Source organism: Equus przewalskii, chromosome 10 (assembly GCF_037783145.1).
Source record: "Equus przewalskii isolate Varuska chromosome 10, EquPr2, whole genome shotgun sequence".
NCBI lineage: Eukaryota > Metazoa > Chordata > Mammalia > Perissodactyla > Equidae > Equus > Equus przewalskii.
Genome location: NC_091840.1, coordinates 45,198,247 through 45,225,851, shown reverse-complemented (window position 1 = coordinate 45,225,851; position 27,605 = coordinate 45,198,247). Strand labels below are relative to the sequence as shown.

Here is a 27,605-nt window from a genome sequence, read left to right as displayed (position 1 = left end):
AAATCTAGAAGCCTGGATATCTCGCCGTCCCCCGCCAGACGTGCTTAAGACTGGTAGTCCTGCTAGAAACCGCAGACACAGCCTCGGAAAGGCGGAAGGCGGGGCCTGCGCCTCCTCCGACCACACCCCCTCGCGTTCAAATCCTTCCGCCTATAGACCCGCCCTTTCGGCCCGACGTGCAACTCTAACTGGTCAGCTCTTCAATCCATCTGAGCGTTTCGACGTCTATTGGATCAACTGCTGAAGTAGGGTTGCGCACTTCCCGGCGCTGGGAACGCAGAGCGGACGTAGGCTTGCCGCCATTGCGTCGCGGAAAAGCGGCCGTCTGTGCGAGGGGCTGTAGGGGTGCGTGACGGGCTTTAAGGGCCGGGCTGCGGGAGGCGGGGTGGGGTCGAGCCGAGCGGCCGGAGGGATTGGGCAGGGTCGGGCTGGGCGAACTCTGAGCGAGGCGGGGCTGCGGGCCGGGTGTCTCGACGCGTTCCTGCTGCACCCCTTGTGGGCCCGGGCCCTGTGGCTCGTTAATTTTTTTCTTCCGCCGCCCCGCAGATTCTCCGGGCATGGCCGGAGTATTTCCGTACCGAGGGCCGGGTAACCCGGTTCCCGGCCCTCTAGCCCCGCTGCCGGACTACATGTCGGAGGAGAAGCTGCAGGAGAAAGGTGAAGAACGCGTGGGGGCCCTGGGCTTGTGGGGGCGGGTATGCGCGTGCGCGCGGCGGGTTTGAGGCCCTTCTCTCTGTTTTGGCAAGTGTCAAAACAATAGGTGTCAATTCTATTAGCCCTACTTATTTTTCCATCTAATCGAGTCTTGAAAAGCGTCTGTTATTTGCAGGCACTGATCCAAGCAGTAGGGATGCAATAGCGATGAAGACGAAACTCCTGCCCTTATAGGGTGTAAATTAACAAGGAGGGAGATAGACAATAAAAACTTTAAAAGAATTTGTAACAGAGACGTCAGCCGGTGATAAATGTGATGAAAGAAAAAATAAAGCAGAGTGAGATGACAAGAGAATTGGCAGGCAGCTCTCCAGCTGTATGCGCACGCCTCCCTCGTCCAGACAGGAGCTTACCTGAGGACACGAGGTGGGAGTGACTAGGCTAAGGGTGTGCAGTCCTTTAAACTGAGGTGTCTTTGTAGCCCGAAAATGGCAGCAATTGCAAGCCAAGCGCTATGCAGAAAAGCGGAAGTTTGGATTTGTGGATGCTCAGAAGGAAGACATGCCCCCGGAACATGTCAGGAAGATCATTCGAGACCACGGAGACATGACCAACAGGAAGTTTCGCCATGACAAAAGGGTCTACTTGGGGTAAGGAACATCGTGGAATTACTTCATTTGGAGCTTGGCCCCTTTCCCTTCTCCCTGTCCCATAGGTTGCAATCCTGGGTAGCTGCTTTGTCATTTTGGGACAGGAATCCTCTGTGACAGCCCATCTTGGTGGTTATAAAAGAAGGGAGAAAACCACAAGAGTTCTGTGACAATTTCCAGATCTTCCAGTTAGGCTTTTTAAAAAAAATTTTAATTAATTAATTAATTTATATTTTGGGTGAGGAAGAGTGGTCCTGAGGTAAGATCTGTGCCAGTCTTCCTGTATTTTGTATGTGGGATGCCACCACAGCATCGTTTGATGAGCGTTTTGTAGGTCCATGCCCGGGATCCGAACCTATGAACCCCGGGCCGCTGAAGCGAAGTGCACGAACATAACCACTACATCACTGGGCCAGCCCCCAGTTAGGCTCTTTATTGCCCTGATTTTTCTTCTTGGTCTGGGGACTGGAGGTCTAATTTGTCCCACTGATGCTGTGATAAGATGTTCCTATCTTTGAGTGAGGTGGAGCCCAGAGCAGGACACTTGATGCGTTCTTGTTGCCTGTAATCCTCAATCACCAGAATTCTGAGGTTCTGGATGTTTAACTCCCGAGGCTTCTCTACTCTTGCTTTCCTGTGGCCCCAAGCTGAGTGAGTACAGGTACAAATGCCTTACCAAATCCCTTTTCTATTTGGACACAAAAATGTTAGCCACTTAGTGAGCTGGTCTAAGACAGACATGGAAGTTTTGTTTATTTCCAAAAAAAAAGAAAATTATTTTTTCAAGAAATGTGCTAGGTGCTAGGGATATAGCAGTGAACAGGGAGTAATGGCTTTTGTGGAGCTTACAGTCTAGTGGCATGACAGACGTGAGACAAATGGTTACAATAAAGTATGGCGAACATTTTATTACTATTATTTATGGGAGGGTACAGAGAGAATAGAATGTGTGACAGCCTGAAAGCTGTCTTTGGAGGGACAGCTGTTGATTTAGAGGGACTGAAACCCAGTATTTTGGGACTGAAGTTTAAGAACAAGAGTGGCACAATTGGAGAGAGGGAGGCAGAGTTTCTGGTCCTGGAGAGCCTGTCTGTGTTTTGGAGTTTCGACTGGAGGCAGGGTTTTTTGTGGAAAGTGGTACTGTGATACCGTGTGGCTTCTCTGCACAGTACCAGTAGCAGAACATCTTGTCATTTCTAATCATCTCTCTTCCTAATGTTGCAGCGCCCTGAAGTACATGCCTCACGCAGTCCTCAAGCTCCTGGAGAACATGCCTATGCCTTGGGAACAGATTCGGGATGTGCCTGTGCTGTACCACATCACTGGAGCTATTTCCTTTGTCAATGAGATTCCCTGGGTCATTGAGCCTGTCTACATCTCCCAGTGGGGGTGAGATAGGGCTGGAATATGGTGTGTGGTGGTGGTGGTGGTTGTGGAGCATTGGGTGGAAACTGTTGTGTGACATTGTTCGCTTCCAGGTCAATGTGGATTATGATGCGTCGAGAAAAAAGAGACAGGAGGCATTTCAAGAGGATGCGTTTCCCCCCTTTTGATGATGAGGAGCCACCTTTGGACTATGCTGACAACATCCTAGATGTTGAGCCACTGGAGGCCATTCAGCTAGAACTGGACCCTGAGGAGGATGCGCCCGTGTTGGACTGGTTTTATGACCACCAGCCATTGAGGGACAGCCGGAAGTAAGTGATGGTTGGAGTTACCACTCCTGTGGGAAATCCACAAGGAGTCCTGGGAGAACAATAGGTAGTATGGCTTGGCTAGCTGATAGACCTATCTGATATGGGCACTTCTTTTTTTTCTAGGTATGTGAATGGTTCCACTTACCAGCGCTGGCAGTTCACACTGCCTATGATGTCCACTCTCTACCGCCTGGCCAATCAGCTCCTGACAGACTTGGTAGATGACAATTACTTCTATTTGTTTGATCTGAAGGCCTTTTTTACTTCTAAGGCGCTCAACATGGCCATTCCTGGAGGCCCCAAATTTGAACCTCTTGTTCGAGATATCAATCTTCAGTAAGTAGAAGGGAATAGAGATTTTAGGCATCTTGACTTGGATAAAATCTAATCTTGATCCTTAAGAGCTCATTGTATGGGGCTGGCCCCGTGGCCGAGTGGTTAAGTTCGTGCACGCCGCTGCAGGCGGCCCAGTGTTTCGTTGGTTCAAATCCTGTGCATGGACATGGCACTGCTCATAAAGCCACGCTGAGGCAACATCCCACATGCCACAACTAGAAGGACCCACAACGAAGAATGTACAACTATCTACTGGGGGGCTTTGGGGAGAAAAAGGAAAAAAATAAAATCTTTTTAAAAAAAAAGCTCATTGTAGCTTCTACAGTTTCCAACTAGTCTGCTTATCCTTGATTTTGTGCCCTAGGGATGAAGACTGGAATGAGTTCAATGATATTAACAAGATCATCATCCGGCAGCCTATCCGCACTGAATACAAGATTGCTTTTCCTTACTTGTACAACAACCTTCCACATCATGTCCACCTCACCTGGTGAGAAAACTAGAACACAGCTGGGGTAAAGGAGAAGGCTGGTGGCATTTAGATTGGGCCTGGGCAGGAGCGCCTTGGCTGACTCTTCTTTCCTTTTAGGTACCACACACCTAATGTTGTGTTTATCAAAACGGAGGATCCTGATTTGCCAGCTTTCTACTTTGATCCTTTGATCAACCCAATTTCCCATAGGCACTCCGTTAAGGTGAGAGGAAGGGACATTTGACCTCAGCTCTTCCAAGAAGAAATTTCCTCATCATGGCTGAAGTGTTATTAGATAAAAATGCAGCTAGAGGGAGATGTGTTTTCTGTCCAGTTAAGTGTTCCCCTTGAGCTACAAGCTAATTTGAGAGACACTTGGCTCAAACCGAGTTATTGGTGTAATCTTGGTTTCTGTGATAATCTGTCTGGGCTGTATCATTACTCCTCTGAGTCTCTCTGTATAGTCTATTCTGATTTGTTTCCATTGTGTTCTTTTTTTCTTTAATTCCTTTTATTGAGGTATAATTCACATATCATACAATTCAACCATTTAAAGTGTACAGTTTAGGGACCGGCCCCGTGACCAAGTGGTTAAGTTTGCACGCTCTGCTTCTCCAGCCCAGGGTTTCGCTGGTTCGGATCCTGGGTGTGGATATGGCACTACTCGTCAGGCCATGCTGAGGCAGCATCCCACATGCCACAACTAGAAGGACCCACAACTAAAATATACAACTATATACTGGAGGGATTGGGGGAGAAGAGGCAATTAAAAAAAAAAAAAAGATGGGCAACACTTGTTAGCTCAGGTGCCAATGTTTAAAAAAATAAATAAAATAAAATAAAAAAATTAAAGTGTACAGTTCAGTGCAACTGTCACCACATACAATTTTAGAACATTTTCATCACCCTGAAAAGAAATCCCATATCCATTAGCAGTCACTCTCCATTTCCCCTGAACCTCCCTTACCTAGGCAACTATTAATCTGTAGTCACAAGTCGCTTAATGATGGGGACACATTCTGAGAAGTGCATTGCTAGGCCATTTCGTTGTTGTATGACCATTCCAGAGTGTACTTACACAAAACTAGGTAGTATAGCCTAGTACACGCATAGGCTATGTGGTACTAATTTTATGGGACCACTGTTGTATATGCCATCCATTGCTGACTGAAATGTTATGTAGCATGTGACTGTACTTTCTATCTATAGATTTGCCTTTTCTGGACATTTCACATAAATGGAATCATATAGTATGTGGTCTTTTGTGACTGGCTTCTTAACACTTAGAATGTTTTTGATACTCACCCATGTTCCATAGTGTGCTTAACATGAATAGCTTTCCTTTCTCAAGCCCAGTTTTTGGAGCTTGGGCAGGAAGTGATTGCAGTGTTTACCTCTTATGGTATTGGAGCTCCTTTGGGAGGGCTTTGATGGAGAGCCAGTTGGGGTGTGAGGAACGATGCTTGCTTTCCTAGTTGGCCCTGGCTTGTTCTCTGCTCCCTTGGCCCCCTTTGCCCTGGCCCTTTAGGCCTTCTTTTGTCAGGCAGCCCAGTTTCCATGGCAGATGTAGCCACTGTGCTTGGCCCCAGAGAGTTTCCCTTTCATCCCAAGTGTGCTCAGTTCAGTGGGAGCTGAACCCTTGGGGGGTTCTCCTTTCAGAGCCAGGAACCATTGCCGGATGATGATGAGGAGTTTGAGCTTCCAGAATTTGTGGAGCCTTTCCTGAAGGACACACCCCTCTACACAGACAATACAGCCAATGGCATTGCCCTGCTGTGGGCCCCACGGCCCTTCAACCTCCGCTCTGGTCGCACCCGTCGGGCCCTGGACATCCCCCTTGTCAAGAACTGGTGAGGCTTCTATCTGGGGGGATGTGTAGTGGGTGTGTAGGAGAAAAGACTCCAACTGGGTGGGGATGCAGCCTTTACCAGCGTGGCTGGAAGGAGAGATGGGCCAAGATGGTGCACTCGTTTTCTCAGGTATCGGGAGCATTGTCCTGCTGGGCAGCCCGTGAAAGTGAGAGTCTCCTACCAGAAGCTGCTTAAGTACTATGTGCTGAATGCCCTGAAGCACCGGCCCCCTAAAGCCCAAAAGAAGAGGTAAGGTGCCTGAGTGCGCCTGCTCAGACTTCTGTTGCAAGCATAATCAGGAGGTTAACTCTCCCTCTCCTTCCCACCCCAGGTATCTGTTCCGCTCCTTCAAAGCCACCAAATTCTTTCAGTCCACGAAGCTGGACTGGGTGGAGGTGGGGTTGCAGGTTTGCCGCCAGGGCTACAACATGCTCAACCTTCTCATTCATCGTAAAAACCTCAACTATCTGCACCTGGATTACAACTTCAACCTCAAACCTGTCAAGACGCTCACCACCAAGGTGCCTGCATTGGACCTTGAGTCTCTTGGGCTTGAGGGATGGACTGGTTTTGCTCTGGCCCCTGAGGAGGGCATACATCCAGTTGGGACCATTGCTGATTAATGTTTTTTTCTATTCTTGGCATCTTTCCCAGGAAAGAAAGAAATCTCGTTTTGGGAATGCTTTCCACCTGTGTCGAGAAGTTTTGCGTTTAACTAAGCTGGTGGTGGACAGTCACGTGCAGTATCGATTGGGCAATGTGGATGCTTTCCAGGTGAGGCTAGATAGGCCCAATCCCTTTCCCAGGTCGGGAAGCCGGGGCTGATCACGGAGCTGGCCCTAGCTTAAAGCCTGATGGGGCAATTGTGTTGCAGCTGGCGGATGGGTTGCAGTACATCTTTGCCCATGTGGGGCAGCTGACGGGCATGTACCGGTACAAATACAAGCTGATGCGGCAGATTCGCATGTGCAAGGACCTGAAGCATCTCATCTATTACCGCTTCAACACGGTGGGACCCTGCCCTCATACACTAACTTTCTCAGATGCATTGTGATTTTTAGATTTGGTCAGGGCTCTTTCCAGGAACCTGTTTGGAGAGAGGCTCTGAGTGTGTCATTATTGCCCCGAGTTTGTGAATCTCAGCACTTGCCCCAAAAGCCCGCCTTTAGGTCTAAAAAGGGAATCTCAGTTACTGGTTTCTACCTAAAAATTTCTCACTCCATTTTAGTTGTTGAGGTCCCAGAGTTTTTCCATTTTTTCTGCTTCACTGCCGTACACGTGCTCCTCCTTTGCACAATTTTCTATTGTTGTCTAAATGAATTGCTAATTTGTATTTTTGACTTCTGCTTGGGATCATAGGGTCCTGTAGGGAAGGGTCCTGGCTGTGGCTTCTGGGCTGCTGGCTGGCGAGTCTGGCTCTTTTTCATGCGTGGTATCACCCCTTTGCTGGAACGATGGCTGGGCAACCTCCTGGCCCGGCAGTTTGAAGGTGAGTAGTTTTTTCTGTGTCCAGTTTCTCCCATTATCGCTTCAAGGATAGATCATGTGTGTTCTCATTCTGTCCCCTGCCCTTGGTGAGACTGTAAAGATCCCTTCCTGTTGGATTTTCTCTCCGTCCCATTCTCCAATGAGTCTGACCTGGTATTCTGTTTCTTGGGCTTCTCTCTGAGGCCTTGAGGCAATCATGCATTTGCAGGATGGAAATTTCTCAGAAGCATAGCTGTAAATATCTGTAGTAGCTTGTCTTTTTGCACCTGCTGGGCACATGGATGCTTTGTTTATACTTACTGAACTGATTTTGTTGTAACCATGGTTGGTGCGGAAGAAGGTAGAGACTTATTAAAAGCAACAAATGTTGCTTTTATCACTTTCACTTCTAGGCCGACATTCTAAGGGGGTGGCAAAGACTGTAACAAAGCAACGAGTGGAATCTCATTTTGACCTTGAGCTTCGGGCAGCTGTCATGCATGACATTCTGGACATGATGCCTGAGGGGATCAAACAGAACAAGGCCCGGACAATCCTGCAGCACCTCAGTGAAGCCTGGCGCTGCTGGAAGGCCAACATTCCCTGGAAGGTGGGTGTCTCCTCAACTCCGAGGAGACATGGACATCATCTTCCTTGGGTTAGGATTATCACCCCCAGACTCTCTTGGGGGAGCCGTGTGGCTCTCATCACCTTCTCATTGTGCCTTGTTCACATTCAGGTCCCTGGGCTGCCAACACCCATAGAGAATATGATCCTTCGATATGTGAAGGCCAAGGCTGACTGGTGGACCAATACTGCACATTACAACCGAGAACGGATCCGCCGTGGGGCCACTGTGGATAAGACTGTTTGCAAAAAGAACCTGGGCCGCCTCACCCGGCTTTACCTGAAGGCAGAACAAGAGCGGCAGCACAACTACTTGAAGGTTGGGCAGAGTAGGCTGGGCTGGGTGCTGGGGCGTGGGCAGGAGGGTGGACTGCAGAGTTGGAACCATACCTTGTCCTGGAGGGATTAGGCTACAGTAGGAAGCTAATTATCATGTCCACTTTGCAGGATGGGCCTTACATCACAGCAGAGGAAGCAGTGGCAGTGTATACTACCACTGTGCATTGGTTGGAAAGCCGTAGGTTCTCACCCATTCCATTCCCCCCGCTTTCATACAAGCATGACACCAAGTTGCTCATCTTGGCCTTGGAGCGGCTCAAGGAAGCTTACAGGTGAGGAGTGGAGTAGATACGTTCCTGTGGGAAGGTGATGGGTCAGAATGGCATCAAAGTCAGAGTCTAAAGAAAGTAGGTTTAGAGGCCGGCCCCAAGGCTGAGTGGTTAAATTTGTGCACACCGCTTCAGTGGCCTAGGGTTTCACCGGTTTGAATCCTGGGTGCAGACATGGCACCGCTCATCAAGCCCTGCTGAGGCGGCATCCCACATGCCACAACTAGAAGGACCCACAACTAAAAATATACAACTATGCACCGGGGGGCTTTGGGCAGAAAAAGGAAAAATAAAATAAAATTTTAAAAAGTAGGTTTGGCCTCAGTTCTTTCTGGGTTTGACTTCCTCTTGGTTTTCCCATTCACCTTTCCTGTCGTTTTGTCAGTGTGAAGTCTCGGTTAAACCAGTCTCAGAGGGAGGAGCTGGGTCTGATTGAGCAAGCCTACGACAATCCCCACGAGGCATTGTCCCGCATCAAGCGTCACCTTCTCACGCAGAGAGCCTTTAAAGAAGTGAGTGAGAATAGCATAAAGCAAAGTTTTTTTGGCCGTGCTATTTGTTCATGGCACCTAGGGTGGCAGGTTGCCTCAGGTGATTGCTGGATTGGTGTGAGCCATCTTCCCTGTCCCACAGGTGGGCATTGAGTTCATGGATCTCTATAGCCACTTGGTGCCAGTGTATGATGTGGAGCCACTGGAGAAGATAACTGACGCCTATCTGGACCAGTACCTGTGGTATGAAGCTGACAAACGCCGTCTTTTCCCACCCTGGATCAAGCCTGCTGACACAGAACCACCACCTCTTCTTGTTTACAAGTGGTGCCAAGGTAAAACTTTCCTGGGATTGCCCCTTGAGGAAGGGAGGTGAATTGAATTCAAGATTCTCATCCGCGCAGCATAATTAGTTTACTCTCTTACCACGTGGTGCCAGGGAAATAGTGTTGATGTTAAATTGAGCAAAGCTGACACCCCTAGCGATCCAGATGAGTGAACGGAGTGGTCGTGGGATATGATGGGGTAGTGGACTATGATAGCTACCATAGGCACTAGTCACAAGAGAGAATTTCTAACCTGCTGGAGACCTGTCTTACCTTCTCCTCAGGCATCAATAATCTGCAGGACGTGTGGGAGACAAGTGAGGGCGAGTGCAACGTCATGCTAGAATCACGCTTTGAGAAGATGTATGAAAAGATCGACTTGACCCTGCTTAATAGGCTGCTGCGACTCATTGTGGACCACAACATAGCTGACTACATGACAGCCAAGAACAACGTCGTCATCAACTATAAGGTGTGTCTTGGAGGCAGGGTAGCAAGGAATCAGGGGCAAACTGTCTGGCACACTAAGTTAAGATTTGTTGAGGGGAAGATAGAAGAGAAGGGGCCTTGGAGAAGCCCGGGACATGGCCATGGGTTAAGAGTTGTTAAGAGTTATGTTTTTCTTTCTAGGACATGAACCATACGAATTCATATGGGATCATCAGAGGCCTGCAGTTTGCCTCGTTCATTGTGCAGTACTATGGCCTGGTGATGGATTTGCTTGTGTTGGGATTGCATCGGGCCAGTGAGATGGCTGGACCCCCTCAGATGCCAAATGACTTTCTCAGTTTCCAGGACATAGCCACCGAGGCTGCCCACCCCATCCGTCTCTTCTGCAGATACATTGATCGCATTCATATTTTCTTCAGGTGAGGGCTTGCCAAGACTCTTACCCTGCAAGGCTTTGAGGCATACGCCTGCCTCTGGAAGTGGCTATTGTATCTTAGTGGACTTCGTGCTAGGTTGGGCTCTAAAATGGAATGAAGTCCCCTGAGTGGGTTGGGGGTTGGAGATTGGCTCCATCAGTGAGCTGTAGGTCTCATGAGGTTCCAGTGTATTTGGGCCTCAGCAATACACCTTGCCTGGTCTAGGTTCACAGCAGATGAGGCTCGGGACCTGATCCAGCGTTACCTGACAGAGCACCCTGACCCCAACAATGAAAACATCGTTGGCTATAATAACAAGAAGTGCTGGCCCCGGGATGCCCGCATGCGCCTCATGAAGCATGATGTCAACTTGTGAGTCTAATTTGGGGCTGTAGGAGCTGCAAGGAGCCTGAGGGACCCAGAGAGCAATTAGAGGGGATTTATGAGGTTGGACCTGGGTGGGAGGAATGAACTCTGTAGGGATATCATCGGTTGGGCCTTTGAAGGAAAGTTCCTTCCAGGAGACTGATGTGACCATATGTTCTTTGTGGGCAGGGGTCGGGCAGTGTTCTGGGACATCAAGAACCGTCTGCCACGGTCAGTGACTACCGTTCAGTGGGAGAACAGCTTCGTGTCAGTGTACAGTAAGGACAACCCCAACCTGCTGTTCAACATGTGTGGCTTTGAGTGTCGCATCCTACCTAAATGCCGCACCAGCTATGAGGAGTTCACCCACAAAGATGGGGTCTGGAACCTACAGAATGAGGTACATCTTGGGAAGGGGTTAGGAGTGGAATGGTCACCCCTGTACCTCCAGGGTAAATGGGGATGAGGAATATTGGCACATCTTTTCATTATCAGTCAGTTGAGCCTTGTTGGATGGGTAGGGCTTAGTGGTTGGCTTAGAGTTGGTCTTTGCTCTTGTGGCAGTTCCAAAGACAAGTTAACCTTGACCTTGTGGTTTAGGTTACCAAGGAGCGGACAGCTCAGTGTTTCCTGCGTGTGGATGATGAGTCAATGCAGCGCTTCCACAACCGTGTGCGTCAAATTCTGATGGCCTCTGGCTCCACCACCTTCACCAAGGTATATAAGGCAGGCAGCCCCAGCTTTCCTCATGTCCTCCGCCCATCTCACATCCCTTGTTACTCTTCCCTGCTTTGTTCTTTCTTCCCAACTTTGCCTCAGTTTACCAGTCTCTGTGATTTTTTTTTTTTAAAGATTTTATTTTTTTTTCTTTTTCTCCCCAAAGCCCCCCGCTACATAGTTGTATATTCTTCGTTGTGGGTCCTTCTAGTTGTGGCATGTGAGACGCTGCCTCAGTGTGGTCTGATGAGCAGTGCCATGTCCGCGCCCAGAATTCGAACCAACGAAACACTGGGCCGCCTGCAGCCGAGTGCGCGAACTTAACCACTCGGCCACGGGGCCAGCCCCCCAGTCTCTGTGATTTTTGATATAGCAGGCTATACCAAAAATTTGAGTCTCAAATCAACACACAATTATTTTCTGAGAATTCTCTATGGGAATTCTGCAGCCTACTTCTATGTAGTTGTCATGACTCTAAGGCAAGAGTAGAAGTTGGATTCTTTAATTTGAACAAAAATCACCATTTTTGCCTCTTCCCAGGGGCTTGTTATCCAAGTCATGTAGCTCATCTTTTTTTTAAAGATTTGCACCTGAGCTAACATCTGTCACCAGTCTTCTTTTTTTTCTCCTTCTGCCCAAAGCCCCCCAGTACATCGTTGTATATTCTAGTTGTAAGTCCTTCTGGTGTGCTATGTGGGACACCGCCTCAGCATGGCTTGATGAGTGGTGCTAGGTCTGTGCCCAGGATCCAAACCCTGGGCTACTGAAGCAGAACGTGAGAACTTAACCACTCGGCCACAGGGCCAGCCCCTGTAGCTCGTCTTTTAACCAGTTACGTAGTAGGCATCTTAAAAAGCAAGGAGCCCGGTGGTGTAGGGGTTGAGTTCACGTGCTCAGATCCTTCATGTGGACCTAGCACTGCTCATCAAGCCGTGCTGTGGCAGCGCCCCACATACAAAATAGAGGAAGTTTGGCACAGGGGTTAGCTCAAGGCTGATCTTTCTCACCAAAAAAAAACAAGTATAACTAGTTATCTCAGTGTTCGTTTTCCTTTCAGTTGCTTCCAAAGGCCCAGCTGAAGGCGACTAGAATTGAGGAAGTAGTCTGAGGATTAGTTAACTGTGTATACTTTAGTTTTTGCAAGGTTTAAGAAGTCACCTTGCTTTTTCTGTTGTCTTTCAGTGCCACCATATGGTGCACATGAACGTCCTGGCTGACGCTCTCAAGAGCATCAGTAATGCCTAAAAGAGAAGGAAACGTCAGATTCTTAATAGGCTGTGCTCCAAAGTCGTTGTCCAGTTGCTAACATCCAGTGATAGTGAGGCAAAGTTATACTGGTGAATTTGAAATCATTGATCATCAGAGTCGGGAAAACTGAATTTCACAGGCAGGTTAAACAATTGTGGTGTGATCAGCCCCAGATTTGATGTGCAACTCAGGTTTAGAATAATGGCAGAATAATCTCCTGCCCCTCAGTTTGGTTTCATTGTACTGACAACTTCAGTTGGTATCAGGGACCATGAAGAAGCAAGACAGAAAACAGAGGGAAAATCCCGGGATTTTTCTAGGAGTCTAATACATACCTAGAAATATAATGTGGAACTGGATTTAAAAAACAAGAAAAGGTCGTCTCATCTTGGTTCCCTTTAGAATAACTCATAGCTGTAGCATTTTTCTTTTATTCTGATCTTCACATCCCTTTAAATATACAGCATATAAAATGTGTTTTAAATTTTTTAGTAATGCTTCTGTTAAGAATGTATTTTCTTAATATTCCATATCTAAAATCTCTCATGATACATTCTTTTGGAGTATAGTGCAAGGAAGACTTTTTTTTTTGAAGATTTATTCCTTCCAAGGGTCTGATATTAAGAATTTTGTATCTCGTTCATTCCACTGATGTTTGTTGATAATTACTGTGTTCAAGGCATTATGCACACACTACATGTAAGATAGAGTCTGTCTTCATTGAGCTCACCTACTTAGTTGGAGAGACAGATGCATAGTCAAGAGAACTGTGATAGGACGTGGTGTTTATACAGCTGTTGTATTATTTGGGAAACTGAGAACACTCGAGTTAATGACTCTAGCCCAGTCTGGGAGAAGGAGAGGAAAGGCGTCTTGAAAGAAGTAACAAGTGATGAGGGAGGGCGTTCCTTCCGCCAGGGGTTAAGGAGAGGTGACTAGCGTGGTATATGTGGAGTATAGAAAGTTCAGTTTACTGGAGTAAAGTTGTGGAGGGGGACTCCTAGGAGATGGAGGCTGATAGATAAGCAAGAGCCAGATCACAGAGGGCTTTGCACGCCTCGCCTCAGTAAGAATCCTGTGAGGGTCATAAGCACGGGAATGACTTTCTCAGATTTCTGGGTTGGGTGGTTCACTCTTGCAGCTGTGGGGGACGATGGATTTAGAGGGGTAGGATGGGAGATGAGGTTTGGGGACTACTGAAGTGCAGATAAAAGTGAGGAGAGCAGGGGGCTGGCCCCGTGGCCGAGTGGTTAAGTCTGCGCGCTCCGCTGCAGGCAGCCCAGTGTTTCGTCAGTTCGAATCCTGGGCGCGGACATGGCGCTGCTCATCGGACCACGCTGAGGCAGCGTCCCACATGCCACAACTAGAAGGACCCACAATGAAGAATACACAACTATGTACTGGGGGGCTTTGGGGAGAAAAAGGAAAAAATAAAATCTTTAAAAAAAAAAAAAAAAAAAAAAAAGTGAGGAGAGCAGTGAAAGTAGAGATAAAGAGAGGAAGAGATAAGATAAGTAGTTAGCAGGTAAAATCATAGCTGCATTTTGGTGGGATGCCAGAGGGAAACGAAGTCATCAAAATATTCAGCTTTTGGCATGGGTGACTAAGTGGATGTTGGTCCCACCAACTGGAAGGCTGCAGGAAAAAGAGCAAGTTTAGGAAGGAACATAAACAAAATTAGTTTAGGATGTAGAAAGTTTGAGGTTCCTGAGAACATCCAGATGGAGGTGTCCAGCAGGCATTTATTAATGTCATATTTCTTCTAGTCCAAGATAAATATATACCTGTGTGTTTGTGTTTTTCCCTCTTCGTGGTGCCTCTTAAATTGGTGGCCTCTTAGATTTGATGAAAAATAGTATGAGATTGAAGATCCAGGGAGAGAAATGCCATGAGAAAGAAAGAGCAGTCAGGGGTAACTGAGGTTCCTATCGCATGTCCAGGTGGAGATACTTTACAGTCTGAAACTTGGAGATGTCTGGATTGAACATGTAGATTTAGGAATGTCTCAGCATAAAGGAGATGGTTGAAAGCTTGAGTGAGCAAGATTATCCAGGGAAAGTGTAAGGAGTGAGGAGAGCAGAGCCATAGGGAACACCGATTAGCAGTGTGGCCAGACTGGGAGGATACCGGGTCGTGGGTGCCAAGGCTGTCAGCAATTGGGGCGGGCACTTAACAGTGTCAGTTGCCTAAGAGCATTTCAGTTAGATAAGGCCTGAAAAGTATCCATTGGATTTGACAGCCAGGACGTCATTGGTGACCTTAGCAAGAGCTGTTTCAGAAATAGTGGGGATAGAAGCCAGATTGCGGTGGGTGAGGCTTTATGGGAAGTGAGGGAGTGGAGACAGCAAGGGCTGTTTATTTGCCAGAGCTGGAGTAAGAGGAGGAAGGACATTAGATGCCACCTAGAGGAAGATGTAAGTCAAGGCAGGTATTTTTTTAACGGGAGTGACTTGAGTATGTTTACATTAAGAAGGAGCCAGTCGAGGTTCAGAGTGCAACAGAGAAGTGTGATGAGTGATGGAGGAGTTGAGTAGGGGTAAAGGGCAAGCAGAGGGAAACATCCTCTGAACCTGATAGAAAAGAGGTCTGCATAGATGTGACTGAAGATAAGTTTAGTGGGGAGGTAGAACAAATCTTGAATTTTTCAGCTTTGCCTGGGCTAGGGTGAGGGGCATGGGGTGCTGGACTTGAGCACAGTGGTGAGGGTATGACAGGAGTGTTGAAGAAACTGTGCCGAGGGCCCGGAAGGGTTTCGAGAAAATGCAGATAACTGTGAGAAGATGTGAATTCCTCCTAAGTACTCAGCATGGAGAAAGTCAATAGAGTGTGGTGGTGATTTAGTTTTGGGGTTTTGCCACAGGGCTGTTGTGGCATGGATTGGATGCACCGGAAATGGGTGCTGGCCTCTATTGGACTCCTGGATTATGGGAGGGGAGAGAAGGAAGAGACCAGTGGCCTAGGGGAAGAAATGTTGGGATCAAGGGAATAGATATGTAAGAGGTAAGAGCCTGAGTGATGGAGGAATGTCAGAGGTTAGGGAGACGGTTGACAACAGTGGTTAGAATAACGGGTTCTGGAGTCAAATTGAGTTCAGATCATAGTTCTACCACATTACTAGTTGGACCTTGGGCAAGTCATCCACTCTGGGCCACAGTTCCCTCATCCACAAAATGGGAAGACTAATATATTACCTAGCTCAGAGGGCTTTAGTGAGAATTAAATAATGCATATAATAAGCTATATTATTTGATAAATTGCTAAGTAAATGTTTGCTCTCATTGATGAGAGGAATCAGAGATTATGTTCAGATAGTAGAATATTGTTTCCTGAGGTGCATTACGGTAAAGCAGTTCTTGTATTAAACGTTCCTGGTCTTCCGAGGTTGATAATAGACAGGAAATCTCCAGAAGGGCTAGAGGTGCCTGGGCCTTCTGGCCTTCTTCTTGTCCTCTCACGTTCTCCTTCCCCCTTGGGCTCTCTCGTAGTCATTGCTGCCACTGCCACTTGAGGTGCTGCCACTGTTCCTGCATTAGGTATATGCAGTACTAGCCCAAGCGTGGAGCCAGGACCCTTCTCTTCAGTCCTGGTAGCAGCTATGGAATAAGGCTAGAACGTTTAAACACGGCTAGATAAGGGCCAGGAATAACAGGAGGAAAACAGAGGTGCACATAGTTAGATAACCTGACTTAGAAGGTCCAGCCAACTTGCCTTGGCTTGTGAAGGACCATGAGGCTGCCTTTCTGCTTAGTTCCCTGCCTCCCCACAACCAGTCCTCTCACCAGAGACTGCTTCAAGCATGTCTAGATGACTTGAAGTCTAAAGCTGAGAAAGAGAGAGAGACCTCGAGAGAACATCTTTGCCTAGCAATAGATCTCTACTCTTTTCTGTTTTCGTTTTTATTTTACATTATTTATTTATTTTTAAAGATTTGATTTTTTTAGAGCAATTTAAGGTTTATAATAAAATTGAGAGAGGAAAACAAGAGATTTCCCATGTACTCCCTGCCCCCACACATGCATAACTTCCCCATTATCAACATCACTCACCTGAGTCGTAAATTTTTTTTTTACCAAGGATGAACATACATTGACACATCAGAATCATCCAAAGTCCATAATTTACCTTAGGGTTCACTCTTGGTGTATATTCTACGCATTTGGACAAATGTATTGTGACATATATTCATCATTATAATACCATACACAGTATTTTCGCTGTCCTAAAAATCCTGTTCTCTGCGTGTTCATCTCTCCCCTGCCACATACATTTACACTTTTCTTTTCTTTTTTTCTTTCTTTCTTTTTTTTTTTTTGGTGAGGAAGATTGGCCCTGAGCTAACATCTCTGCCAATCTTCATCTGTTTTATGTGGAATATGGCTTGATGAGCAGTGCTACGTCCATGCCTGGGATCCAAACCAGCAAACCCTGAGCTGCCGAAGCAGAGCTTGCAAACTTAACCACTATGCCACTGGGCTGGCCCCACATTTATTTTTAAATGGGAAAAAACTTTGTCTAATGTACCATAGTTCAAAATGATAAAGTAAAAGTTCCCATTAATTTTTCTACCAATTTCCTTTTCACAAAAAGAAATTAAATACTAACAAAACAAAGAAAATACTCTGAATTCCATCATCCTAACATCAGTTTTTATTTTTCCACATTCTCTTCCAAGTCGGTCATGTCATGTGATGGGCAAGTTATATAAATTGAATTTGTTTCTTTTATGAAGACTTAAAAGCATAACGTGTGTAAAGTTCTTACCATGGTACCTAGTACATGTAGACACTCATTAAATGTTATTTGCCTTCCTCCGTCCCCTCATCCCCAGGAACTTGTGCTATTCTTAAATATGGGACTCCTTGGGAATTCACATTACCCCCCTCTGGGAATAAAGCACTGGTAACTGCAGCAGAACTGGATGTTCTGTGACACAAAGGATACAGCTGGAGAGTCCAAGGACCAAATACAGTCAGAGAACTTAGCCTCAGAGTTGTCCTGCTGGAGTCTCTTTGCCTTTACCCCTAAATCTAGCCCATTCTGGCCCCTGGCCCTCATTTCTATAGTTCTTTTGGCTATGTTGTCTCATCCTGAGTGTAAGCTAGATGCTCACTCTAGCTTTTGTGATTTGATTAGGCCATTAACTCACGCCACAGTCCCTTCATCCTGCCTGTCTGAATACTACTATTTGCTCAAGACAAGTTTCTTTTCTTTTTTTTTTTTTCGCTGAGGAAGATTTGCCCTGAGCTAACATCTGTTGCCAATCTTTTAGCTGCTTTGGCCTCCCGAACTCTAGTCTCTTCAATTCACTGAGGCTATTGGGTGCTGTTTCTGTTACCCCTCAATGTATGCAGCTTGGAAACTGCCACCAGGCAGTCAGCTGGGGCAGTTGTACGGCTCACTTCATTTGTTTCCCTTTTCTCAAGAGTCATAATCTGTGCTGCCTGTTTGTCAGTTGTCTGAAAATACTGTTTGATATGTCTCATTTAGTTTTCTCGTGGTTTATAGTGGGAAGGCAATTTCTCTGGCCCCATTAGTTTTTATTCCCCCCCATTAGTTTTTCCTCCCAGTTAATTTTTAATAGTTTTTCTCATCTTCCTTTTCCACCCACCCCAGGATTACTTACTGAATTTGATACCGGCAACCACTAATCCACTTTCTGTCTCTGTGGATTTGCCTCTTCTGGACATTTCATATAAATGGAGTCACACTATGTGTACCCTTTTTTTGTCTGGCTTCTTTCACTTAGCATGTTTTCAAGGTTCATCCATGTTGTAGTATGTATTGGTATTTCAGCCGTTTTTGTGGCTGAATAATATTTCATTATATAGATACACCACATTTTGTTTATCCATTTGTCAGTTGATGGACATTTGAGTTTGTTCATTTTGCTGCTATTATTTGTATACTCATAATGCTATTATTTGGCTATTGTGAACATTTGTATACACGTTTCTGTGTGGACATGTGTTTTCATTTTCTTGGGTATATATCTTGGAGTAGAATTACTAGGTCATATGGTAACTCTGTTTAACCTTTTAAGGAACTACCAGACTGTTTTTTAAAAGGGCCATTCACATTCCCACCAGCAGTATATGAGAGTTCATTTTTTCCACATCCTCACCAACACTTGTCACTGTCTGTCTTTTAATTATATCCTGTGTAGTGGGTATGAAGTGGTATCCCGTTGTGGTTTTGATTTATACCTTCCTAATGATGTTGAGTTCAAATCTTTTTGAGAACTAGGGACAGGGTAACTAACTAGATCAAGTAGTCGCCAGCGTGTCCTCCACCCGCCAGTGGCTCCTCTGTAATTTACTTCTTTCCCACTGTATTCAGATTGTGAATAAGTGGAACACCGCTCTCATTGGTCTTATGACGTACTTTCGAGAGGCTGTGGTGAACACCCAGGAACTCCTGGACTTGCTGGTGAAGTGTGAGAACAAGATCCAGACACGTATCAAGATTGGCCTCAACTCCAAGATGCCGAGTCGGTTCCCTCCTGTTGTGTTCTACACTCCTAAGGAGTTGGGGGGACTCGGCATGCTCTCAATGGGCCATGTGCTCATCCCTCAGTCTGACCTCAGGTAGGACTTGCCTGAAAATGTTGCTAGACCCTGAGGGAAGGGAATGTTTCTTTACTTCTAAGTTTATTTGTTTTTTCCCCTAATCTTGGTTGTGCCCCAAAACAGGTGGTCCAAGCAGACAGATGTAGGTATTACACACTTTCGTTCTGGAATGAGCCATGAAGAAGACCAGCTGATTCCCAACTTGTACCGCTATATACAACCATGGGAGAGTGAGTTCATTGATTCTCAGCGGGTCTGGGCCGAGTATGCACTTAAGAGACAAGAGGCCATTGCTCAGAACAGGTAGGCATCAGTAGTCCTGTTGGGGGTGACCTTTGAGGCCTGCATGGAGGGCAGGGGAAGAGCGTGCCATATTGTTATGGAAACAAGGAAGGAGGTTCTACATCTGACCTGGTTATCCTTGACCAGGGAGGAATGCTGAGCTCTTCATATGAGCACATGTTTGACTTTGATCTTTTTATCTTTGGCAGACGATTGACCTTAGAAGATCTAGAAGATTCATGGGATCGTGGCATTCCTCGAATTAATACTCTCTTCCAGAAGGACCGACACACCCTGGCTTATGATAAGGGCTGGCGTGTTCGGACTGACTTTAAGCAGTACCAGGTACATGGAGGGGATAATGGAGAGATTTTCCCTGAATTAGGAGAATGGTCATGCTGGCACCTTGGGCAGTAGGCACTCAGAAGGTGACTGTACCTACCTCACCATCTAGGTTTTGAAGCAGAACCCTTTCTGGTGGACACACCAGCGGCATGATGGGAAGCTCTGGAACCTGAACAACTACCGTACAGACATGATCCAGGCCCTGGGTGGTGTAGAAGGCATCCTGGAGCACACGCTCTTCAAGGGCACTTACTTCCCTACCTGGGAGGGGCTTTTCTGGTGAGGATTCTCCTCTCCCCTATCTTAACCTTCCGAGCTCCTCTCTTTTGTGCCTTTATGGTCTATTATGTTTCCTAGACAGTCACCCCCAGAGGGTCACTAGTGCTCTGAGAGATGGCAGGACATCACTTTACGTGGTCTCTTCTGCTTCCCAGGGAGAAGGCCAGTGGTTTTGAGGAGTCTATGAAGTGGAAGAAGCTAACTAATGCTCAGCGATCAGGATTGAACCAGATTCCCAATCGTAGATTCACCCTCTGGTGGTCCCCAACCATCAACCGAGCCAACGTGAGTGTCACTGGTAGACATAGGAGATGGGGAAATGAAAACAGATCTTTCTCCTTCCTTAATTATGCCCTGAGAACCAAAGTCTCTTGATCTCTAATGTCACTGTCTTTTTCCTGTCAGGTATACGTAGGCTTTCAGGTGCAGCTGGACCTGACAGGTATCTTCATGCATGGCAAGATCCCCACCCTGAAGATCTCTCTCATCCAGATCTTCCGAGCTCACTTGTGGCAGAAGATCCACGAGAGCATCGTTATGGACTTGTGTCAGGTAGGCTAGAATTGAGGGGAGAGGATGCCACAAAAAGCCAAGTCGGCTTGCTCAGAAAGTCCACCCTGGAGGCTCTAGAGGATGAGACCACGTTACCTTAAGTTCTATAAGCCCTAAGTGGGCTTCCTTAACTACTCATAACCTTTCCACCTTTGCCTCCAGGTGTTTGATCAGGAACTGGATGCACTGGAAATTGAGACAGTGCAAAAGGAGACAATCCACCCCCGAAAGTCCTATAAGATGAACTCCTCCTGTGCAGATATCCTGCTCTTTGCCTCCTACAAGTGGAATGTTTCCCGGCCATCATTGCTGGCAGACTCCAAGTAAGTGCCTTAGGACCCAGCCCTAGTCATCCAGGAAGCTTAGTTTACTGCTTTTCTAGCAGTACTAATTTAGGAATCGTCTTGCCTGCCTTTCTTTCTAACTTGGAGCCCGTGCTACGCCTGGATCCTAGCTATACTGCCAGCGAGGTCTGCTGATTCTTTGGGGGTCTTACTGATCTGGAACAGGCAGAAGGGTTGGTTTTGAGATTTAGATGTAGTGATTGAGAATTCTTGTGGTTCTGGGGACATTGGTTGTGCTGGTGACTTCCTGGAGCCTGGACTGCTGACTCCTTTCCACCCTCAGGGATGTGATGGACAGCACCACCACTCAGAAGTATTGGATTGACATCCAGTTGCGCTGGGGGGACTATGATTCCCATGACATTGAGCGCTACGCCCGGGCCAAGTTCCTGGACTACACTACAGACAACATGAGTATCTACCCTTCACCCACAGGTGTGCTCATTGCCATTGACCTGGCCTATAACCTACACAGGTATGTTGGGGCTCAGAAGCATGTATTTTCCATCAGCCTCATAGTTGAATGTACATGTTTTTTAGTTTGCCCAGGTGAGATGAGGTTTGGACCTTTCCTCCTCTGGGTCAGTGACTCTTCTCTGCCTTCATGTACATGAGCAGCACTTGTCAGTCTGGCCAACAGTCTTTTCTTCCTCTCTAGTGTTGCACTTTGCCTCGTTCCTTTATTCCTGGGGCTGCCAGCCTGCCCTTAACTTTTCTTGCCTCTTCCCCCCTCACAGTGCCTATGGAAACTGGTTCCCAGGCAGCAAGCCTCTCATACAGCAGGCCATGGCCAAGATCATGAAGGCAAACCCTGCCTTGTATGTGTTACGTGAACGGATCCGCAAGGGCCTGCAGCTCTATTCATCTGAGCCCACTGAGCCCTATCTGTCCTCTCAGAACTATGGTGAGCTCTTCTCCAACCAGATTATCTGGTTCGTGGACGACACTAATGTCTACAGAGTGACTATCCACAAGGTGAGAGTTAGAGTTAGGGGCGGGGGACTCTGTTTCCCTACGGAAGGGTAATAGGGCAAGTGTGTACATACTGGGATGAAGGCAGGATGGTTGTGTCTAGGCCATGCTAACTGATGTAATTATTCTTTAGACTTTTGAAGGGAACTTGACAACCAAGCCCATCAATGGGGCCATCTTCATCTTCAACCCACGCACAGGACAGCTGTTCCTCAAGATAATCCACACATCTGTGTGGGCTGGACAGAAGCGTTTGGGGCAGGTGAGCAAGTTAAAGGATAGAGAAGCTGTAGAACTTTGCTGCCTCTTATTCTTTGGTATGTGGGAGAGTATGGCTGTGGGTGTGAGAGAGAGAATCTCCTGTTTCTCACTTTGAAAGATTGAGAACATCGTATTTGAACTTTTTGCCTGAATTACTTAAGAGGGAAGTATTTTCCTATAGGAAGTCCAAGAGTGTGTGAGGTCCTTCATTACCTACCAGCTGGTCTTTCTGCTTCCTGAGTCTTCCATCTCTATCCTATCTGGAAGAAGGCTAGCAAAAATCATTTTTCTAAAAGGAACAAGCATTCTTAAAATGTTGCTTGCACCAGTTCTGCTCTCTGCCTCAGAGCCTTGGTAGCCTCTCCCTTCTTGCTAAATGAGCTCTTCTTTGGTTTCCTGGATACTTGCTATTAGGCTGGGCTGTCACCTGCCCAGCCACAGTTTCTCTTCCTTTGTAGCGTGTTTCTTCTTGAATCAGTCCAGGATCCTAGTGTCCTAAAACCCGGATGCTCATCTCCATCTCTGTAGCTTTGCTTGTATATCTTTCTACAATGAACTCTCTTATTTCCTCTGTAAATCGCAGTCTTACTCATCTCTTAAGACCTGTTTCTTTGTACAGCTTTTTATGACCTTTAGCCTTAATTTCTTTTGTCCCTTACATGGTGTAGGATGTAATCAAATACTGGCTTGTGGTATTACCTTGTATGAGTTTTGTCCAGCCAGCTAGGTTGAAAACCCCTTTTGGGCAAGGCTATTTGGCACTTTTTCTGTCCTTCTGAAGTACCTAACATTCAATAGCAGTGCTCAATGGAAACATAGTTTATTTCCAGACTAGGATCTTCTGTTTTAGTTGACCTGGGAGAGTGGAAACTCAATGTCCATTTTTTTCTCTCTTGCTTTTTAGTTGGCTAAGTGGAAGACAGCTGAGGAGGTGGCTGCCCTGATCCGATCTCTGCCTGTGGAGGAGCAGCCCAAGCAGATTATTGTCACCAGGAAGGGCATGCTGGATCCATTGGAGGTGAGAGGTGGATGAGGTAGAAGAAAGGAGGGCTGAGATCGATGGGTTCTGTTTCTAATCTTGAACTTGATTTTCTGCCAGGTGCACTTGCTGGACTTCCCCAATATCGTGATCAAAGGATCAGAGCTCCAACTGCCTTTCCAGGCTTGCCTCAAGGTGGAAAAGTTTGGGGATCTCATCCTTAAAGCCACTGAGCCCCAGATGGTTCTCTTTAACCTCTATGATGACTGGCTCAAGACTATTTCATCTTACACGGTATGAAGCCACCTCATGAAGAGGGTTACTCTAAGAGGAGTGGGTTTGGGGCCACGAGAAGATCCTGTGCCTTAGCTTTTCCCACAGGCTCCTTATGGGGCCTTTTTACATGTTCAACCTGTGAATGGGACAGTGACTGTGCTCTGCATATCGAGTTGACTCATGGTGTGGGTATAGAGTTTGAAATCAATTCCTGGGTTCCCTGAAAGGGTAGGATCATGGGCGGGAAGAACATCAAGTGGCTGACTTCCCTCTCCACTGCCACATCTCTTCCCAGGCTTTCTCCCGCCTTATCCTGATTCTGCGTGCCCTGCATGTGAACAATGACCGGGCAAAGGTGATCCTGAAGCCAGACAAGACTACTATTACAGAACCACACCACATCTGGCCCACTCTGACTGACGAGGAGTGGATCAAGGTGGAGGTGCAGCTCAAGGATCTTATCTTGGCTGACTACGGCAAGAAAAACAAGTGAGCAGGGTTGGTGGGGAGACAGATGGAAGGTCCAGAAAAGGTGAAATGAGGGGCTCAGTGTATGGTTTCTGGATTTTTTGAAACATTTAGGCTCAGAAGTTTCTCAAGAAATTGTCCTGGAGATGCCTGTAGAAGAGAGGCGGGCAGTGTGTTCAGATAGTGTGGGAAGTGTCTGTGTTTTGGGGCTTCAGTCTGACTCTTGGTCATTGTTTCTCGGCGGAGCCACTGTTGCCATATTGAGCAGGGCATTTCTTTACTGTCCACACATTACAGGTCTGGTCATCCCAGGCCCCCAGGTACCACTGCTAATAGCACACACACAGCTTCTTTCCTTCTTTTCCCTGCTATTGTGGCAACAATGCCACATTCTGGCAATAATGCTACAAAAATGTCCATAGATTTCCAGATACCCCCTAGGGTGACTGACAGTACCAGTATTAGCTCTGGCTGAGAACGTGTTCTAGGGTTTCTGTTTTTGAGAATTGTCCTGTGCCAGGGCACTTTTTGTCAAGGAAAAGTGCAAGGTATGGATGTTGAGCAGGTTTGAGCATGGCTGAAAGTGCACAAGCACACAGACATCCTGGGATGTGACGAATCTTATTAGTATACCTCCAGTTCACACTTTTGCAAGCGTCACTTGAGATTATCTGGGTTAGGAGTATGGGCTCCCCTGTCCCACCAAGTTACACTCTTGCCATTGAGGCATGTGACCAAGGGGAAGGGATCCTTGTGTGACCCACACTGTCCCCACAGTGTGAATGTGGCATCACTGACACAATCAGAAATTCGAGACATCATCCTGGGTATGGAGATCTCAGCACCGTCACAGCAGCGGCAGCAGATAGCTGAGATTGAGAAGCAGACCAAGGAGCAGTCACAGCTGACTGCAACACAGACTCGCACTGTCAACAAGCATGGTGACGAAATCATCACCTCTACCACCAGCAACTATGAGACCCAGACTTTCTCATCTAAGACCGAATGGAGGGTCAGGTATTGTAAGGGGCGGGAGGGGTAGGAATGGAAAGGCCTACTGGTGCTACCTAAGATTCTTGGATGGAAAAGTGCTGACGTTCCCTACGTGTTCTTAGGGCCATCTCTGCCGCCAACCTGCACCTAAGGACCAATCACATCTATGTTTCATCTGATGACATCAAGGAGACTGGTTATACCTATATCCTTCCCAAGAATGTCCTTAAGAAATTCATCTGCATATCTGATCTTCGGGCCCAAGTGAGTGTGCTCAACTAGGCCACAGTGTGTCCCCAACATTTATGTGCCTAAAACTCACCTGAGAATTCCTGAAACTTGGGGTGCTTGTTTTTAAGATTCGTGGATGAGTAAATACACAAGGATAGCCAAAACAACAAGGAGGGGTTTGGCCCCCACCAGATATTAAAATATTACAAAGCTATGGCAGTCAAGAGAATGATGTCTCATTGGCCCAGAAGTTATTTGAAGAGAATAGCGTATAGTCAGAAACAGCTTCATGTGTGTATGGTGTTGTGTATCACATCTGTGCGGTTAAGGATGCTTTATGATACTGAAACAGGAAAAGGAAACTAGATCCTGCCTATCACACCACTTAACAAAAATAGACTCCAGGTGGAGTAAAGATCTGAATGTAAAGTACCAAACTGTACGGTATTGGAAGAATATTTATTACCTGAATATTGGGATAGCCTTCTAAACGAGACACAAAAGACCAAACCATTATCAAAGTTACTAACTCGTGTGTGACAATAAAAACAGGAAGAGTTGCATAACTGTTAAGACACAATGGATTAGGATCTAAAATAGGGAATTTTCAGAAGTTGATTTTAAAAAAGATACTGTAGAAGAATGGGCAAAGAATACAAAGATATTTCAGAAAGGAACTATAGATGACAAATAGAATATGAAAGATGCTCAACTTTAGTAGTAATCAGGGAAGTTCATAATTTATAAACCATCAATTTGGGGCCTCAGGTTGGTGAATTTGAAAGGATTGTTAATATGTGATGTGGGCAAGTTTGTAGGAACGTGGGTTGGTCCTCTTTGTTGATGGCGATGTAAAATTTAAAATACCACCTAGTGCTGGTTTTAAAAATGTGTTCGGCTTGTGAAAATTCACGAGTTGTGTGCTTGTGTGCTCATTTGTTTATGGACACTGTACTTAAATAATTTACTGGGGAATGTGTGAGCAGTGCAGACTGCTGGACCCCGCTCAAGAGATTCTGATGTAAGTCTGAGATGAGATTCACGTCTAACATTTTGAACAAGCCCTCTGGGTGATTCTGATGCAGATCTGAGCACACTTAGAGAAATTGTCCTTGTTCCTGGAGAAGGGAATGAAACGCAGGGCTGACAGCCCAGAGTGTGGGCTGGTACTAAGAATCTCTTTGGTTCTTGACTCTCTTTTCTCCAGATTGCAGGATACCTGTATGGAGTGAGCCCACCGGATAACCCCCAGGTGAAGGAGATCCGCTGCATTGTGATGGTGCCACAGTGGGGCACTCACCAGACCGTGCACCTGCCTGGCCAGCTGCCCCAGCATGAGTACCTCAAGGTCAGTGGGGGTGTGGGAGAATGGAGGCTTTCTGCTCTGCTGTCAGGGTGGTGGAGGGAAAGCTGGCATGTTACTCTCACGGGTGGGATTCCTATCTGCAGATGGGGCTGTAAATAGCTTTTCACTGCTCTTTGCCTATAGGAGATGGAACCCTTAGGTTGGATCCACACTCAGCCCAATGAGTCCCCCCAGCTATCACCCCAGGATGTGACCACCCATGCCAAGATCATGGCTGACAACCCATCTTGGGATGGCGAAAAGACCATTATCATCACCTGCAGGTGGGCTTGGGCCCTCTTAGGAGGAAGTATGGTGGGGAGGCATTGCAGGCCAGGGCCCAAAATGGTGGCCTGAGCTCCGACTCTGTCCTCATCTCTCTTCCAGCTTCACACCAGGCTCCTGCACACTGACAGCCTACAAGCTGACCCCCAGTGGCTATGAATGGGGCCGCCAGAACACAGACAAGGGCAACAACCCCAAGGGCTACCTACCCTCGCACTACGAGAGAGTCCAGATGCTGTTGTCAGATCGTTTCCTCGGCTTCTTTATGGTCCCTGCCCAGTCCTCGTGGAACTACAACTTTATGGGTAGGTGGGGGAGCACAGGGAAGTGGGGATGGGGTTAGGCCATCGCCCTTAGCACCTGAGGCCCGACTCTAGTTTGGAAGATGGCGCAGGGGCCTGGGCTGGGTGAGGCAGGTGGACTTTGTTAACACTGGACATTTCCTTCTACCCCAAGGTGTCCGGCATGACCCCAACATGAAGTACGAGCTGCAGCTGGCAAATCCCAAAGAGTTCTACCATGAGGTGCACAGACCCTCCCACTTCCTCAACTTTGCCCTCCTGCAGGAGGGTGAGGTCTACTCTGCCGACCGAGAGGACCTCTATGCCTAGTTGTTTCCTCACTTCCTCCTGCTTCAGACTCCGCAAAGGCTGGAGCCTTTTGCCCTCCCAAGAAAAGCTGGTGACATTCAGCAGCTTGGCCCCTTTTCCTTCTATTTTGTGTTTGTTGTGTTGTTGATCTCCTGATGGCTTGCAGTCCTGAACAAAGTGTAATAATAAATTTTGTACAAATGGGAGTGTTTGAGGGTTTTTTCCCCTTGTGCTCAGATTATGGTTGAAGGGATGGCAGGAGGCCGGACTTGTTTACAGCAAGGTACTGGGGTCAGCCTCAAAAGGACACAAGGCTTCCCAGGAGCTGTGAGGCTAAACACCCCCTAGACTCAGGCAACTGCTGGTGGGGTCATGGCGGTTGGGCATTCACACTCCTGCTTCCTTGGCCACATTGGCCATTTTCCCTCCAAAATACTTGGAAACCATCACCCTTCTTCAACA

General features: G+C 47.0%; 1 protein-coding gene and 1 pseudogene across 1 annotated transcript; both read left to right on the top strand.

The window, feature by feature from the left end:
* On the top strand, positions 1-27,349 carry PRPF8 (pre-mRNA processing factor 8). Its single transcript, XM_008537719.2, has 43 exons — positions 1-345; positions 547-657; positions 1,136-1,304; positions 2,529-2,693; positions 2,783-3,001; positions 3,125-3,337; positions 3,702-3,827; positions 3,927-4,032; positions 5,469-5,659; positions 5,789-5,908; positions 5,991-6,180; positions 6,314-6,433; positions 6,534-6,668; positions 7,019-7,148; positions 7,540-7,736; positions 7,866-8,072; positions 8,201-8,364; positions 8,747-8,873; positions 8,995-9,187; positions 9,463-9,650; positions 9,809-10,047; positions 10,270-10,416; positions 10,600-10,810; positions 11,011-11,127; positions 18,712-18,959; positions 19,065-19,244; positions 19,433-19,568; positions 19,678-19,847; positions 20,003-20,132; positions 20,253-20,399; positions 20,562-20,722; positions 21,027-21,218; positions 21,481-21,718; positions 21,849-21,977; positions 22,881-22,994; positions 23,076-23,249; positions 23,527-23,720; positions 24,477-24,716; positions 24,815-24,956; positions 26,131-26,271; positions 26,413-26,552; positions 26,656-26,858; positions 27,010-27,349. The coding sequence occupies exons 2-43, from the start codon at positions 558-560 to the stop codon at positions 27,162-27,164; spliced, it is 7,008 nt and encodes a 2,335-aa protein (XP_008535941.1). The 5' UTR covers positions 1-345; positions 547-557; the 3' UTR covers positions 27,165-27,349.
* On the top strand, positions 12,186-12,848 carry LOC139074118 (small ribosomal subunit protein uS8-like; annotated as a pseudogene).
* Positions 27,350-27,605: the final 256 nt, after the last annotated feature.

Coding starts and splice junctions, on each gene's coding strand:
- PRPF8 (XM_008537719.2), top strand. CDS start 558: ATGGCCGGAGTATTTCCGTACCGAGGGCCGGGTAACCCGGTTCCCGGC. Junction 21,719..21,848: donor ACAGAGTGACTATCCACAAG/GTGAGAGTTAGA, acceptor ATTATTCTTTAG/ACTTTTGAAGGGAACTTGAC. Junction 24,957..26,130: donor TATCTGATCTTCGGGCCCAA/GTGAGTGTGCTC, acceptor TCTTTTCTCCAG/ATTGCAGGATACCTGTATGG.